Below are 18,082 nucleotides of genomic sequence, written 5' to 3' on the forward strand. Positions count from 1 at the left end.
AGGTGCTCACTGCTGTTTCTTCCTCTAGTTACCCCAGGACCCATTCTGTCAGGTGCTCACTGCTGTTTCTTCCTCTAGTTACCCCAGGACCCACTCTGTCAGGTGCTCACTGCTGCTTCTGGCCTAGCTGAGTCTCCATCTTTGATCATTTTCCTTTGGCCCGAAGAGACCCTGCCAGAGGTTTTTAGTTTAAGTCTGTTGGTAACATACATCCTTCTGTCTTTGGTAGTCTAGGTGTCTTTTTGTGGCTCATCTAAACTTTATTTTATTTATTTATTTATTTATTTATTTATTTATTTATTTTTAAAGAATTGAGGCATAATTCACGAAGAGAGAGATATTGAGATCCTAAGTGTAACATTCAGCCTTGACAATTACTTAAATTCCCAAGAAGCCAGAAAGTGCTTTCAGGCTGCTTCTTGTCTACACCTTCTCCAGGAAGCAGCCTGACTTCTGTCAGCACGGCCACAATAAACCTCATCTTCTGTTGTGTCTAGAATCCCATAGATTCTTGTTGGTATCTTCTAGAATCCCACAGAGCTGCAACCACACATTATAAACTGATTCCCCGCCCCCCCCCACGTGTGTGTGTGTGTGTGTGTGTGTGTGTGTGTGTGTGTGTGTGTGTGAGAGAGAGAGAGAGAGAGAGAGAGAGAGAGAGAGAGAGAGAGGAGGGGGGAGGGAGGGAGGGAGGCACACAGAGAGAGAGAGACAGAGAGAGAGAGCAATATCACGTGGGTAGTATATGTACGTATACTCAAGGAGGCGCACACACACCTGTGTGGAGACCAGAGGATAACGGGTGTCACTGCTCAAGCGCCTGCCTTGTTTATCTAAGGCTGTTTCTTCTGATGTGGAGTTCATCAAGCAGGCTATCAGGCTGGCCTATGAGCCCCACCCACAGATCTTGCCTCTGCCACCCAGCACTGGGATTACAAGCATGCCTGGCATTTTAAATACAGGTTTTGGGCATAGAACTCATGTCTGCACATTCTCATGGTGTGATAGCTGATGACTGGCTCTGGAATCATCTAAAATGCTAGCTTCTGGACACTCTCGTGAAGAACTTTCTCAATTAGATGATCTGAAGCAGGAAGAAGCGTGCCAAACAAGGGCAGTACCTTCTGGTGGCAGTCCACACAAAAGGACATGGGAGAAGACATGCTTCTTCCCTGCTTCCCTTCAGTCTTGATGGCAAGGCCATCAATCCTACTGCATTTCTTCACTGACATTAGAACCAGCTTCTTTGGGCTTCTAGTATAGATTAAAGACCAGCAGCTCTCCAGAAACTCTGCAGGCCTTAGTGCCAGATGGGGCTTTCTGAGACATGTAGGCTTGTGAACAGAGAATGTCTCTGAGAACGTATGAGACAGCACAGTTAGACAACCTTGGCCACATCCCGAAAGCCAATCTAAAAGAATCCCCTTTCATACTCTCTCTCATACACAGATGCGCACATTCTATCAGTTCTGTTCCTCTAGAGAACCCTGACTAATATGCATGGTAAACACTTTACCAAATGAGCTATCTCCCCACCCTCAACTTCTTTTATTAGCATATTTTTGAGTTTTATGGATGTGGGCTCTTTTGTGCTAAATTGTATCTCGTCATGAATACATAAGTATTTACCCATTCTTCCACTGTTCCAATTTCACTGGTAAATGTGAACAAAGCTGTTTTGAACATTTTTAATGAGTACTCTGTGAATGTATGTTTTCATATCTCTTCGATAAATGTGTAGCAGTACTATTACTGAGTCATGTAGGTTTAAGTTATAATAAGCTGCCACCCTGTTTATAAAGTGATCACCTCATTGGCAGTTGTCTACACCCTCTCCAACATTTACCATTTATCTTTTTCCTTTTAAACCTAACATTTGTAAATGTGATTTCTCTGGGTTTTGGTTTCCATTTGTAAGTGTTCTTCATAATTGCTGGGTTCAAGTCCTGTGCCAGATACATGAGGTGTGAGTACCTGGCTCTACTCTGTGGCTTCCCTCTTTTCTGAAGTATCAATTGAAGAGAGGTTTTAATTTTGATGAAGTCCACTTTTTCATTTTTTCTGTACAGTTCATGCTTTCTATGTTCTGAACATCTTCACTCGCCTACTCTAAGGATCTGAAGATAACCTGTCATCCTGGTAGCTCTACTGTTTCAGCTTTGATAGTTACACTCATAACTTATCTCAAGTTGATTTTTAGTGACTATATGATGCACAGTGGAGGCCTTTCCCCCTTTATTTTAATAGTCATTTATTCACAAAACATTTTCACATTGAATACTGTGGTCATCTGTGGCCTCTTATTTCCGTTCTGTGCCTCTATTTGTCTGTCTTTGCCCACACTGCACACACTGAAGAGTCTTTGCTCTCTGAGGTATCTGCAGGAGATGGAATTCTCCTGTTTTCTTTCATGCATTCTGGTGGGACTTTCCTGTGGAGAAGTTGGCTCCAGTTCATTTGAAAGTGACACCTTTTCCTCCATCTTCTAAGAGTTCTGTCTTTGTCCGTAGTCACTGTGATATTATACGGACAGTTCTCTTGTGGGTCACAGACTGTCTCGATCCTACGGAATAATGTCCTCCATCTTTGTTAGGAAATGCTTAGCTCTTCCTTCTTCTCAAATGCTGCTTCTGCACCATCCCCTCTTCCTCCTGGACTACGCCGGACTCCTTGTTGCTGGTGTTCTTTTCGTGAATGTGTCTCGTGTCTTTTAAGTCCTTATGTGAACTCCCTTTAAGTTCCTTCACCTCCTTAGTCTTCAGGTTGGATATTTTCTAATAACCCATCTTAATGTGTCTCATTTCCACTCCTATGACTAATCTATTCGGACTTCCTACAATTTAGGATGATCAGCATTTCTAAATGTACAGTTTGGCAGTGCTGGAGCACTCACACTGCACACAACCAATCTGCAGGGCCATTTCATTTGAAAACTGAACTGCCTTAAACAGCAGCTCCTTCCCTTCGGTCCCTGGCAGGCTACTATCACTGCACTACACTGTCTTGAGAGTTCTCTTTGACCGCTCCGATATATAAGTGGAGTCATTCAGGGTTTGACTTTTTGTAACAGGCTTAAGTAGCAAAACTTCTTGAGATTTACCTATGCTTTAGAATGTGGCAGAAATTCCTTCCCTTTTAACATTTCATTTGTCCATTCTGCTTTAGACGGGCACCCTACTATTTGACTACATGGAACAGTACTGCTACAAACATGAGTGTACAAGTATTTCCTTGAGATGATGCTTTCAATTGCTTTGAATATTCCATGGGCATGTCCATCTTCGGGAAGACTATGTTCCCCCTGCCCCCCCCACCAACAGTAAGATTTTATGTTCATACCAACAGCACACAAGGTTTACAATTCTTCTTCATCCTCACCAACTTCATTTTATGCATCTTTCCTAATGGATGTGAGGCCACTTTTGTTGTGCAACATAGCTTAAGATGTGCTACATTTGTTTATGGTGTGGAATGTTTGTTTAATGATGCAAAGATGTGTTGCATTCTTTTATGTTGCATTTGTTTAACTCTGTAAAGCTGTCTAACTTTACCCATCTAAAACACCTGATTGGTCTAATAAAGAGCTGAACGGCCAATTGTGAGGCAGGAGAGAAACCAATTGTGAGGCAGGAGAGAAACAGGCAGGGCTGCCTGGCAGAGAGAATAAATAGGAGAAATCTAGGCTCCTGAGAAAAGGGAGGAGTGAGAAAGGAGAAGAGGAGGACGTCAGGGGCCAGCCACAGAGTAAGAAGGAAAGGACGATATATAGAATAAAGAAAGGTAAAAGCCCAGAGGTAAACCAAGTTAAAAAGAAATGGGATAATTTAAGTTAGAAAAGCTGGCTAGAAACAAGCCAAGCTAAGGAAGGACATTTGTAAGTAAGAATAAATCTCTGTGAATTTATTTAGAAGCTGGGTAATGAGACCCCAAAGAGTAAAAAACAACAACAACTATATTTTGGTGTTCCAATGTGAGGCCTGAGAAAGCTGAAAGGAAAAGAAAAGATATGACTCCTTTAAGAAACTGTGCCATAAATCAGAACATGTAAACAGCTTTTTTCATGCTAAGTAAAACAAACAAACAAACAAATACACACACAAACAAACAAACAAAGTAAAAACGCCTGCCACAGTGCAGAGCACTGATATTCCAGAGCTGGGGGTTTGAATGCAGCTCTTGGTCACCTACTTCCAACCGGCCTGCAAGCTTCAGCCTTGGCTTTCACAGACTCTAGACATGGGTAGAGCCAGCCGCCAAAGCCGCAGTGGAAGTCCTAGTCATGCTGCTTAGCAGTTTAAAGGCTCATGTGGTCAAAAAAGGATAAAAGATATGCAATAAAGACAGATTCAGATGGAAAAAACCTCTAAATAGGTTACAGTGTGCTTAAAAATGTGCATAGGCTTAAGAAAGAAAAGAGAAAGGGTACAGACAGTCAGAAAAAGTAAACAGTTTACAAATAATAAAGTCTTTAAAAAGAGAAGTAGAGTAATAAAAAAAAGAATAAGCCACATAACATGGAAAACACACAAGGAGTCTGGATCCTATATGTTGCTGCTAATTTTGAATTTTTTGAGTACTGATGCGGAAACAACAGCTGCTGACAGACATGGATTGTGAACAGGACTGCTACACTGAACCACCCTAGATACTTTAGGGATATTTTAAATTAAAAAAGGGAGTTAAAAAATATGTTATGCTAGGGAAGAGGTTATGCTTTTATTTCAACAGGAAATGAAAGGCTGTGGATTATTCATTCCAGGTTAATATGGATCAGGTTTGATCAAGGGAGACATCCTGAATCTTGACAGGTGATATATATCAACAAAGGTTACAGCTGATCTTCCCAGGACTTGGTCATTATCTCAATTTTGTCAGGGACCCCTAAAGATGCCTTTGCCCACAGACAATAGGAGGTTGTCTTCCCACAGTCTAGGGAAGACGATGCCCACATTCCCAAGAGGTGGTATTGATTATTTGGTGGTTTATGGATGTTATCATTTAGGAGAATATAGGATAAAAAGACAACTATTATTCTCAGATACTTTGCATTGGCATGGATTTTGGTATATTGATAGAAATTTCAAGTTACTTTTGTTATACTGTATATATATTTCTACTTTTGTTTGTGGTATTGTGCTTATGCAGCTCATTTAAAACTGCAATGTATAATTAAGAAATGAGTGTAGTGGGTAGCCATTTCAGCTTTGATCTGGAAGTTTCAACCCCCATTGAGACTTCGGCAACTGTCACGCCTACAAGGTGGGGCGGAAGGAGGCGCCTGGGGACCCGAGATCTGGATCGGCGGGCGCTCTCTCTGTTGCGGGACCCTGGACTGGAGAGGTGTACTAAGCAGAGCTCCAGAGAACACCGCTGGACTGCGATACACCTTCCCCAGACCCCGCGACCTACCTATCCCTTAATTTGTAAGTTACACCATTAAATAAATCTCCTTTTAACTACGTGGAATGGCCTTAATAATTACACCAATATCTGGCGCCCAACGTGGGGCTCGAACCCACGACCCTGAGATTAAGGGTCTTTGATGGGATTGAAGACTAGCAGTTATAGTTACAACTTAGTAGATAGAACATATTAAGTATTAGATTCAGGTTCTTTAGGATAAGACACCTTTTGGAATGATCTTTGTAACATGCCATTTACCTATGCTCTATACTTCTCTGGATTATAGTATGTGTTTCTTGCTTGATATTGTTTGCATTGGTTGTAGTTCCATCTTATCTAGGTCATTATCCCTCATTATTCCTGGACTATATTTGATAACCATTCCTTTGTATATAGTCTTGTATTAGGTTAGAACTTTCTTATTTAGACAAAAAGGGGGAGATGTAGTGGGTAGCCATTCCAGCTTTGATCTGGAAGTTTCAACCCCCATTGAGACTTCGGCAACTGTCACGCCTACAAGGTGGGGTGGAAGGAGGCGCCTGGGGACCCGAGATCTGGATCGGCGGGCGCTCTCTCTGTTGCGGGACCCTGGACTGGAGAGGTGTACTAAGCAGAGCTCCAGAGAACACCGCTGGACTGCGATACACCTTCCCCAGACCCCGCAACCTACCTATCCCTTAATTTGTAAGTTACGCCATTAAATAAATCTCCTTTTAACTACGTGGAATGGCCTTAATAATTACACCAATAAATGAGGTTAGTAATTTCTAATAATCAAACTTGTAGTCACATTAGGTATGTTTTCAAGGTTCAACAGGTATGTTTTAGACAGATAGATGACTTTCAAACACTTCAAAAATCTATAGAATATGACATTTAAGATGTTTAATAGCCTAAGGTTTTTCATGACAGTGAGGCACATTTGCTCCTGGCAGTACCAATTTACTTCATAAAAGGATGATGGGCATCAACGAAATTCCATATGGAGCTAGGTTTCAGTGTGGCAAAGCAAGCCATTTGGGCAAGAAACTGCTCTTGCCTTGACTGCTGAAATTATGCTGTACAGACTAGACAAGCAGGACACAGGAAAAAGCCCATTGAACTTTGCCAAGACAAGACAGGAAAGTCCTTTGAGATTCCTGCTTCACAGAAGAGTGTATAAGATATTCTGCAGGACACAGAGGCAAGTGACTGATGAACTTTTCCAATACAAGCTGGGGCAGTCCTTCAAATTTCCTGCTTCACTGAAAATTCTGCCAGATATTCTAGGCCTATAGGCCAAAGATGGATGCTCCAATATTTGGGTGCTTGTCCAGCCAGTCAGCTGTCTCTGTTGTTAGGTAATACTACATCCTTTTGGGATCTTTGATGGAGTTAAAGACTGCTGTGGGATGTTCTGTATGGCAAATGTGTTGCTGATTGGTCAATAAATAAATCACTGATTGGCCATTGGCTAGGCAGGAAGTATAGGCAGGACAAGGAGAATAAAGCTGGGAAGTGGAAGGCTGAGTCAGAGAGACACTGCCAGTCGCCACGATGACAAAGAGCATGTAAAGATGCTGGTAAACCACGAGCCATGTGACAAGGTATAGATTAATGGAAATGGATTAATTTAAGCTGTAAGAACAGTTAGCAAGAAGCCTGCCACGGCCATACAGTTTGTAACCAATATAAGTCTCTGTGTTTACTTGGTCCGGTCTGAGCGGCTGTGGGACTGGCAGGTGAGAGAGATTTGCCCTGACTGTGGGCCAGGCAGGAAAACTCTACCTACAAAAGACTAAATAATTAGAGTTATAGTTTTCTTTAGTTGTGATAAAAAGTAAATTGGGTATAAAACTTTGGATTCACTAACATAAGATAGATAATGGAGTATTTTCTCTGAATTTGGTAAATACAAATGGACTGAATATTGTAAATGTAATTCTTACTTGATAACTGTTTTTGTTGTATATAGTTTTACTATGTCAAAGTTAAAAACCTTTCATTTTTTAGTTAGACAAAAAGGAGAAAATGTTGTGGAATATTAGTTTAAGATGTTATATTAGTTTATACTTTGGAATATTTGTTTAATGATGCAAAGATTTGTTGTATTCTTTTATGTTGCATTTGTTTAACTCTGTAAAGCTGTGTAACTTTGCCTGTCTGAAACACCTGATTGGTCTAATAAAGAGCTGAATGGCCAACAGCTAGGGAGGAGAGGGATAGGCAGGGCTGCCAGGCAGAGAGAATAAATAGGAGGAGAAATCTAGGCTTGAGAGAAGGAGGAGGAGAGAAGGATGCCAGGGGCCAGTCACAGAGTAAGAAGGAAAGAAAGATATATAGAATAAAGAAAGATAAAAGCCCAGAGGTAAACCACAGTTAAAGAGAAACAGGATAATTTAAGTTAGAAAAGCTGGCTAGAAACAAGCCAAGCAAGGCTGGGCATTCATAAGTAAGACTAAATCTCTGTGTATTTATTTAGGAGCTGGTGGCAGGTCCCCAAAGAGAAAAAATAAACAAACAAACAACAACAACAACAACAAAAACCAACCCAAAACCAACTACACATTTTGGCTGGAGTTTGCCTTCTTCTGACTAGTAATGCAGAATATTTTCCTCATGGTTTTAGCCACTGCATGCTATCACTGGAGAAATGACTACTTAAACCCTGTGTATATATTTAGGTTGAATTTTCAATTTTTATTATTGAATGGTATGACTTTTTGATATGCTTTGGACATTAACTTATCAGATGGATGACTTGCTAGTATTGTCTCCCATTTCACAGTCTGCCTCCTGTGCATGATACATAGAAATCATTAGTCATGGTTGAGCCTTGTCTCTCTTTTACTGTTTTGACTTTTATTGTTTGTGCTCCTGGTGTCACAACCACAATCCCCTTGCCAAGCCCAGTGTCTAAGTTCCATGGATTCTCCCAAGAATCATGCAGTTTTAGCCTTCAAGCCATTTGAGTTCAGTTATATTTGTGGTAAGAGTTGAGCTTTAGTTTTTCCCATGTGGATATACCATCATCTTAATACCATTTGTCACAGAGAACAATCTTAGTGTTGGTCAAACATCACTTGACTGTCTATGTAAGGACTTATTTCTGGGCTTCCACTGTTTGGTCTGATTTTAAGCTCATGCATTAAGTCCTTAATTTCAGTTTTTATAATTCTCAGCCCCCAAAAGTCCATTTAATTTTTTTTCTCACAAAATCCAATTATCTAGAGAATGTTTTTTTTCCCCCAATCTTGCTCCACTTTCCTTTTGTCTTCTTGCACATATTGATTACTGATATTTTAAAGTCCTTGTTTTTACTCCAGAGCCTAGCTCATCTGCAGGTCTATGTCTATGGTCTCTTCTTTCCTGTGGATATCTAGCACGGCTTAGTGGAGGGTCTGACCTTTGTCTACAATACCGCAGAGGCTCCAGATGAGGTGATCTTCTTTTTTCAAATGACTAATTTTATTATAAAATTTAATGTTCATACTCATTGAAAATATCACTAGACACCAGGGTACTTTAATTTTCTTTGTATTTATTTATTTAATGTGTGTGTATGCATGTACATGTGCATATACATATGGTGCAACACTCATGTGGAGGTCAGCAGATAGCATGAAGGCTTTGGGTATCTCCTTCTACCGTGTGGGTTCTGGGGTCAAACTCAGGTCATCAGGCTTAGTGGCAGGTGTTGACCCAAGGTTATCTTCTTACAGAGAACCTCTGTCTTCTCACATGGTGTGTGAGAGCTGGCCTACTAAATTCAATCACTGGGAACTGAGTTTTGGCTGCTACACCACAGTGCAAAGGCTCCTCGCTGATTGGGCCCTTCTTAAAAGGCACAAATCTTTAGACTGTCCAAATGAAATCCTGGGATATTTATCAGAAGCCCCTGATTTCAATGGTGGTTGAGAACTTGTGAGATTGTCTTAAACTTTCCCATGGCTTTTGTCTGACTTACTGTCCTTGTGGTTTACTGCCAGTTTGCCAGTGTACTGTGGAGATCACTGGGCTCAGCAACCCGCTCTTCTCACTGAGACCCCCGGTTTCTCTCCCTAGCCAGAGGGCTCCCTACTCTGTTGATTTGTCTGAATCACCACCCTCCTGTACAGTCCTTTAAAATGAAACACTATAGTTTCTGCCCTTGTTCTTTATATTTTCATCATTTCCTCTGCTCCTTCATTAATCCTTTCTTCTGTTATATTTATCCTATCCCAAGAGATATTGATTTCCTTTCCTTTAGGAGCTCCTTAGAAATTAAGTTTAAAAACGCTTTATCTATAGTGTCAATTGAAACCATAGCTCCGAGGTTTGCATTTGCCCATCTACTTTGTTTATAGTGTTCATGTGATACTATAGTTTTAATACCTATGTAATTTGTTAACCTCTTCCCATACTGCATGTGAATTCTGAGTCAATGTCAGAAAATGTTTGCCACAATCAGGTCACACAAGGACCCTACATTCTATTTGTACTTACATGAGATCCATTTTTAGATGAGTTTAAGTCTCCGATCCACTTAATATTTATCTTGGTGTATATGTAAGGAATGGATTTAAATTACATTTTTCCTATCCAGCATAAAACATGTATTTCTCTGCACTGGGTTGGGGGAGGGGCTGCCTTTATATGCTAAGCTGCCACATGCAATTAGCTTTCTATCCTTTCTCATTGCCCTGCGTATTCATGCACCACTATTAAACAGTTTTAATTAAGGACTTCATGTATGTTTAATACGAGGTTAAATCCTCCTCTTCTCCAGCTGTTATTTTTCACAGTCTGCCTGGTAATTCTTCATTGTTCACTCTTATGGATAAACTTACAATTAGCTTGTCTGGTGCTGGAGAAAACACGGCACTTTTATTGTTATTGCTAAAAATCACAAATTAACTTAGGAAGAACTAACATTCTTAGGCTTTGGGGACTTTACACTTAGGAATATGGCTATATTTTTCCGTTTGTTATATCTTTCAGCATTTGTATTTCCTCAGTTTTAGAAATTTTTTATAAGTTTACAATTTCTTCATATCTATATGAAAGCCTCCCCTCTCCATTTTAAGTAGTTTTACTTATTTTAGCTTAATCCTAATATCCTAAGTGATTTCAAACTTTGGGATGCTGTTGATATTGAAGCTTTTTTTTCTTTCTGTCAATCAGTATATGATCCTCTTTCTTAGGTACTTGGAAAGAACATGACCCTGTCACTGCTAGACATGATGCTCTGCACATGTCACCTGGGTCAAGTGTATAACCGCTCATTTTTCCTGCTTGTTTTACAGCTATTATGTGATGTATATTAAAACCTACCTAGATTAGAAGTATGTCTACTTTTTTCTTTTAGGTAAGTCCATGTTTACACAGTATGTATTTCAGAGCCATGTTATGGAATAGATACAGTTAATAGGGGTCTTCTACATTGTATTGGTTAGATTCCTATGGCTGTACCAAACTGACTCAAGCTTATTGATTTAATGAAACAGAACTTTGTTATTTTCACAGTACTGGAGACAAGAAACCCAGATCAGCATCACTGCAAATCCATGCTAAGCAGGTCTGAGCTTCCTGCACTGACCAAGAGGAGGACCATTACGTACTTCCTTCGGCCTCTGGTGGTGGATGACATTCTTTGTCTGGGGATCATAGCACTTCTGCCTATGTTCCTATGGTCATGGTGCCACAGGCTCTTGTACCTGAGTTGTATCTCCTCTTTCCTCCCTCCTCAAAGACTACCTGTGGGTGCATACAGTGTCTTCCTATATATACCAGGATAACCTTTCCATCTCTCAATTCTGAAAATCTTATGTGCAAAATACCCCCTTTCATCTAAGGTAACTTTCATAGACTCTAGGGATTCAGATATGGACACCTTTTGGGGGTCATGACCCAGCTTACTATAGAGTCCTTTATCCTTATGAAATAACACTTTAACTCCATTAATGCTTTTTATCTCAATGTTTCCTTGATATAAGAATGCAGTGATACTCAATTCCTTTTTGTCACTTTGCATGATGTCATTTTTTCATATCTGTACTTTCAACCTTTTCATATTCAGATATTTAAAGTGTCCTTTCTAAGCAGCACATAGCTGGGTCTAAAAAGCTGATGCACACATGACTTAAATTTCTGACTCTGCACCAATCTCCTGATGCATCTCTGTCTGCATTATTAGTTTGATGTTTTCTATGCTCGTATCTTTCCTGACTTCCTTTAATTTAATCAGACACTTTCATGCTATTGCATTTTCCATCTACTAAGCTGTATCTTAAAATAATCTTGGTAGTTAGCCAGGGTCGTGGTACACGCCTTTAATCCCAGCACTTGGGAGGCAGAAGCAGGAGGATCTCTGGGAGTTCGAAAATAGACTGGTTACAAAGGGAGTTCCAGCAGAACAGCCATGGCTGTTACACAGAGAAACTCTGTTTTGAAAAACTTAAAAAAAAAAAAAAAATTAAAGAAAATGGCAGTTAGCCTATGGCTTAAAACATATTTGTAAAAACATGTAAATTATTCCTCTTACAATCTGAGAGACACCAGTTAAAGTGGGGTTCTTTAAACCCCATTCAGCGCTCTCTCCTCCCTATGTAAGTGCTGCTGTGCATTTTAGATGGTCACAAGGGTGGGCTGCTCAGGTGCTACCATCATTCTTTTGAAGTCACTGTGCATTTTAATTTTTAATTTCATTTCTTGTAGATCCATACTTCTACCTGAGATATTTTCCTACAGATCTCCCTTTACATTTTATTTCAGTTTCAATCTGCTAGTGGAAAAGTCTCTCAGTTTTTGACCACCTGAACACATTTTCATTTCTGCTCAGCTTCTGTAGGGTACTTTTGCTGGCACAGAATTCTGGGCTTGCCATTTTTTTATGCAGCACCATAAGATGGCTTCTGTTTTCCACAAACTCTGCAGAGGCATAACTGATCTCACCAGTGCTTCCTTGAAGGTGGATGTGGAGGATTAAAGGCGGGCAACTCATTTTCTGGACAGAGCCTTGAGTCGTGCACTGTGCTAAGGTACAGACAACTGCAGCTGGAGGCTGGCCAGCTCTTGCAGCCCTCCCAGGAGGTGTCCAATACGTGCATGAAGTGGGTGTCGGTGACTCGCCTCTGCAGTGAGTGACTTCACGTGAGTGCATCCGTGAGGACAGAACCGTGAAGATGGGCAGCTGCTCTCTGTACTGCGCCTGGAGAGCTGCACCACCACCGCCAGCAACTGACAGAGAACCTGGCGCTTTTCCTGTGTCCTTAAACATGTGGTTTTCAGTGGGTTCTGTATTTGCATTGTAGGCCTCGTCCATTTAAAGTCTTTTATTTTAAATCTTACTAATTTCTATGTAGGTGTGTTCTCAGCACAACCTATGGGTGTGCTTCTAAAATAAAAAAAACCCCTATGGTTATTTTTCCTGTATTTGTACGTACACCACGAGTGCCTGGTGTCCATGGAGGCAGAAGAAGGGATCAGGGTCCCGAGAACTGGAGATAGCTATGAGTGGGCATGTGGATGCTGGGAATTGAACCTGGGTACTGTGGAAGAACAGCTAGTGCTCCTAACCAATGACTGAAAAGTCTTGTTCTTTTTACAGGCAAGGTAAACCCATTTGCATTTATGGTTATGATTAATTAGTTTGCCCCAATCCCTGAATGCATCTGCAAGTACCTGCGTGTGTGTACTTGTTTCCTGTATGTACACTTTACTCAATCCTTTTCTGCCTATCTTTTGATATTTAGGAAAACTCACAGGGTACCTGTATTATAGTGCCTTAATTAATCCCAGTGATAATAAGTGATGATACCTCACATTGGGTTACATCCTATTGGCTCTTACTTTTCCTTACATCCCTTCTGTCTTCTACATCAGCAAAGGTCTTCAGTTCTAACCAGTACCTACTAATCAATCAGCACACTGCTCGGACCTTTTATGCACCTTTACCTGCTCAGTCTGTTTTTGACAGCTGTAGCACACCTGTATTTTCAGAGGATGGGTCATCATATACGGCAATGGCTTCCATAGAGCATTTAAGCTGTGCAGGCAGACACCAGGCTTGACAATAGTCCCTTCTACTAATGCTACTAAGGTCATCTAGGCTGTCCTGAGCACAATTGATCAAGGGTAGCTTCTCAGAAGGGGTGCATGGCAGCAAAAGTCTCTGCAAGCCCATCACCATTTGCCTATGGACTTACATCATGTTCAACTTGGTAGTGCAAGGCTCACAGTTTTTTCCTAAAAATATTGCTCCTTTGACTTCTGGAATTGAGTCTTTGTCGAAAACCTAGCAACACAAGTCTATTCTGAAGACTCCAGAGACAGGTGAGATGTCTTGGTAGGAAGAGGCACTTGTGTACAGGAGTACAGGAGTACAGGACTGAAGACCTAAGTTTGACCCCAGCCCCACAAGGTGGCAGGAGCCAATTCCTGAAAATTGTCTCTGACATCTACACTGGTATGGTGTACATGTCTGCACTCAAAGTACACACACACACACACACACACACACACACACACACACACACACACACACTGGGGTGGGGGAAGCAGACTAGTAACTAAAAATATAATTTTACTAAATATGTTTTAGAATTGGCTATCTTGGTTTAAATTCCCCAAGTATATGGTATGACACATTTCTTTCAGTTTTTTGTTTGCTTTGTTTTGAGACAGGGTTTCTCCCGTGTAGTTTTGGTGCCTATCCTGGAACTCACTTGGTAGCCCAGGCTGGCCTCGAACTCACAGAGATCCGCCTAGCTCTGCCTCCCAAGTGCTGGGATTAAAGGCATGAGCCACCACCATCCAGCTTTTTTTTTTTAGTTTTTTATTTATTTGTCTTTATTTATTAGGCGGGATCTCTCTATGTAGTTTATTTATTTACTGAGACAGGGTCTCTACATAGCTCTGGCTAGCCTGGAGGATTTGTCTTTTCAAGATACAGTTTCAAACTTTTTTCTTTCAGGAATGTTTTTACAAATTATAGTTTTAATATTGCTGTCTTTTTTTTTGTTTTTGTTTTGTTTTTTAGAGACAGGGTTTCTCTGTGTAGTTTTGGTGCCTGTACTGGATCTCGTTCTATAGACCAGGCTGACCTCGAACTCACAGAGATCTGCCTGGCTCTGTTGGCTTATTTTTTTATTTTATTTTTTTAGGACTCCTATTATATGGGTATCGGGTCTTTTTCTTTCTTTTAAATCTAGCTTATTAACTTTTCCTTTTTTTTTGGCATTTCCTGTTTTTTTTTGGGTGTACTTCTGGTTTGTATTTTTGAAACAAGAACGTTCTGTCTAGCCCATGTTGGCCTTGAACTCACTATGCAGCCCAGGATGCTCCAAAGCCTGTGGTTCTCCACCTGCAGCTCTGCCTCCTTTTGATGAAAAGACCGATCCTGTTTGTGTTCTGGCTTCCTTGGGTGTTATCCAGCATGCTGGCCTGTGTTTCCTCTTCCTTTGTCTTCATCTGGAATAATTTCTTTCCTTTGTAATTCTTTTGAATATGCCATTGCTTCTCTTTCAACTCCCGCTTCTGCCAGCCATCTCATTCCCTAGTTCTCCCAAGCCTCGCTGAGTTGTTCTTGCAGGCTCAGAGTGGGAGTCCGAGGCTCAGTTCCACTAGCCTGAGGCTTTTCATCATCCTCTAGACCCAGCATCAGGTCTGGGCTCCTCATCATCCTCCAGACCAGCATCAGGTCTGGGCTCCTCCTCGTCCTCTAGATCAGCTTAGATTCTAAGCTACAGCCCTGCTCCCAGTGAGCTCACACTCACACTTGTGGTCTTTTGTGTTTTTATTTATTTATTTATTTAATTTAAATTAATTAATTAATTTATGTTTTGGTTTTTTTCGAGACAGGGTTTTTCTGTGTAGTTTTGGTGCCTGTCCTGGATCTTGCTCTGTAGACCAGGCTGGTCTCGAACTCACAGAGATCCGCCTGGCTCTGCCTCCCGAGTGCTGGAATTAAAACCGTGTGCCACCACTGCCTGGTCTATTTGTGCTTTTAAATGAATACAAAGATCTGTGGACACCTGCTTTGTGTAAGACCACTAGTAACTCCGCAGCATTTTATCCTTTGCAGGGTGCATTTGTTCTGAAATGGGGCGATCTCTCCTGGAGACTAAACTGCTGTGTCAGGAGATAAGTGTCAAGGAGTCCCTCTTGCTTTATTCAAATATACTAATTTGCTTGGATAAGCATTGTTGCTAACTCTTTTGGATCAGTTTCTCTATCACATAACATGCCCTTTTAACTAGACATATTTTATAGAAATAAGAGAATTTGCTAAGTCTTATTTAATTCTATCTTGGATTACATTTTTTTCCTGTCATGTTTTCCTCCATTCTTCTTGATTATCTCTTTGGTTTTTTTCCTTTCCTTCCAGTACCTCCCTTTTCTTCCAATCTACCACTCCTCACGTCACTGTCTCTCCTGTTCGCTAGCATTCAGGGTGAGGATCCTGTTTTTATACCCTTGGCTAACCTCTCCCTGCATTTTTAGTTTTGCTCTGTGATCTTGATTCACAAAGTCAGTTCTTTCATGTTATTTTTAAAATTCATGCCAAGAAGTCTAGACTAAGTTGACCCCTGCAGGACCTTCCTGCTATGTGCTCTCTGGTGAGCCTGGCTGCTCCTATGTGGTAGTCCTGAGTCTGGGTCACTACTGAACTGCTGCTGTCTGTATCACTCAGGTTTTCTTGCCAGGCAGAGGACTTCTATGGACATATTTGAGAATGGCCAGCCCAGCCTGTCTTCTGCCTCCACTTCCCATGTGCCTTCTAGGTCGATCTCAAGCGCTTTCAGCAATCTTTACTTCTTACTATTTATTTATTTGGGTCTGTAGATCACATCTGTGGCCCACTTTTGTTATAAATGGAAAATTCCCGTGTGTGATACCCAAAGCAAGGCAGTTGTTACTGCATCTGTCATATTCACGTTGAAGTGAGCTGCTTTTCTTAATCACTGTTATAAATAACCTCTCCAATATCAGACAGTACCAGACAGATTCTTAGCTACAAAGTAATCAAATTAACAATTTAACTTCTCTTCTTGAGGTAGAAAAGTTAAGAGATTTCAGGCACCTTCTCTGAGCTGTAGGGAATGCAGCATTGTAAATGTGCTTCAGGCCTGGAGTAGGAAAGCTATTCCACAAGGTACTACTTCCTGTCAGCACCACACACTGCCTCACTTCCTGTACCAGGTCCCAGGGTTCCCAGCAGCACCTGTCAACACCCGGGCAGAGGAAAGGGGACGACGCTGACTGGGCATGCCTCACTGCAGAAGGCAAAGGAGGGCGGAAGAGAGTGACGAGCAGTGATAGAGAAGTTATGAAAGGGACCACCGGGATGTCCTGAGTGGGGACACGTCACCCTGGCCCTCTGGTCATGTTAGTCAGAGGCAGAAGAGGTGAGAGACATGTGGGAACCCACAGTCTACTAAGAAGTCAAAGGGGGACTAGTCACCTTGGGGACTTACTTTTTCCAAAACCTTGGCGATTCGGGTACCGATTTGTTCAAGTGACTGTTGTGGATACTGGTCCTTGCCAAGATTCTGCAATACCTGGAACAGAAGGAGATGGAAGGTGAGAGGGCTGATAATGAAATCAGATTTGGATGCTGCTGGTGCTTCTGAGATGGGTGGTGGAGCATAACATCAAAATGCTTCTCTGGGACACTGCTGTGCATCTGCTGGGGGCCCAGTCTGTGGAAGACACTCTTAAGATGACTATGACAGCCCATGGTCCTCTCCCACTTAATAAAAATTACAGACACATGAAACACAGTCGTCATAGCAACCCCAGAAAATAAGGGCAACAAAACTACTTGCAGTTCTGTCATCTACATAGGCACTGTTAACAAATACCCTTAATGTATTTTTCAGATATTTGCTGTGTGTGTGTATACACTGTAATCTGTATTTTCATTTAATATATTCTAAAATTTTCTTCATGCTAACAAATATCTGTCTTAGTTAGGGTTTCTCTTGTGATAAAATACCATGACTAAAGCAACTTGCAGAGGAAAGGGTGTATTTCAGATTATAACTCACAGGTCACTCCATCACAATAGGAAGTCAGCGCAGGAGCTCAAGCAGAGCAGGAACCTGGAAGCAGGAGCTGATGCAGAGGCCAGGGAGGGGTTCTGCTTCCTGGCTTACTCCTCATGGCTTGCTGATTCCGTTTTGTTTTAGCACCCAGGACAAGCAGCTCAGGGGAGGCACTGCTCACAGTGAGCTGGGCACTCCCACATCAACTAAGAAAATGCACCACAGGGCAGTCTGGTGGGGGCATTTCCCAACTAAGGCTCCTTCTTGTACAATGTCTCTAGCTTGGGTCAAGTTGACATGAAACTAACCAGGATGACATTTCTACCACATCCTTCCTATTTATGCCACTGTATATTGTCTGATATCTTATTTAACTTATCCTTTACATAGGCATCTGTGACGTGTTCTCTAATTCTCCTTTGAGGTACAATCTTTGCTAGGCATATGCTGCTTTGGTCCTCCTGCCTTTTTTAAGAATGTCAACAGGAAAATATGTTTCTCTCCTGAGCCCCTCTGTGGGAGGCAGGGACCAGCTCACCCAGAGTGGTGTGTTGGTTACAGTCATAAGAAGCATAAGCTCTGTCCTAGGGCCTGAAAGGAACTGGGTTCAGCCGAAAGCCACCTAAGTCAGGGCCTCCCCTCCACCACCACCCCTCAAAAAAAAACAAAAAGAG

At 41.5% G+C, this 18,082-nt stretch overlaps 1 protein-coding gene across 2 annotated transcripts in view; it reads right to left on the reverse strand.

Annotated features, from left to right (window-relative positions):
- The window catches only part of Ttc17 (tetratricopeptide repeat domain 17), a 110,750-nt gene that overhangs the window by 17,276 nt on the left and 75,392 nt on the right, over positions 1 to 18,082 (reverse strand). For both annotated transcript variants that reach the window (XM_052725189.1, XM_052725190.1), the window contains one exon: positions 16,839 to 16,922. In XM_052725189.1, coding sequence (XP_052581149.1) covers positions 16,839 to 16,922 — 84 coding nt within the window. The remainder of the gene's footprint in view (positions 1 to 16,838; positions 16,923 to 18,082) is intronic.

The sequence above is a fragment of the Peromyscus californicus genome, unplaced genomic scaffold, assembly GCF_007827085.1.
Source record: "Peromyscus californicus insignis strain IS unplaced genomic scaffold, ASM782708v3 Scaffold_7__1_contigs__length_154581171, whole genome shotgun sequence".
NCBI lineage: Eukaryota > Metazoa > Chordata > Mammalia > Rodentia > Cricetidae > Peromyscus > Peromyscus californicus.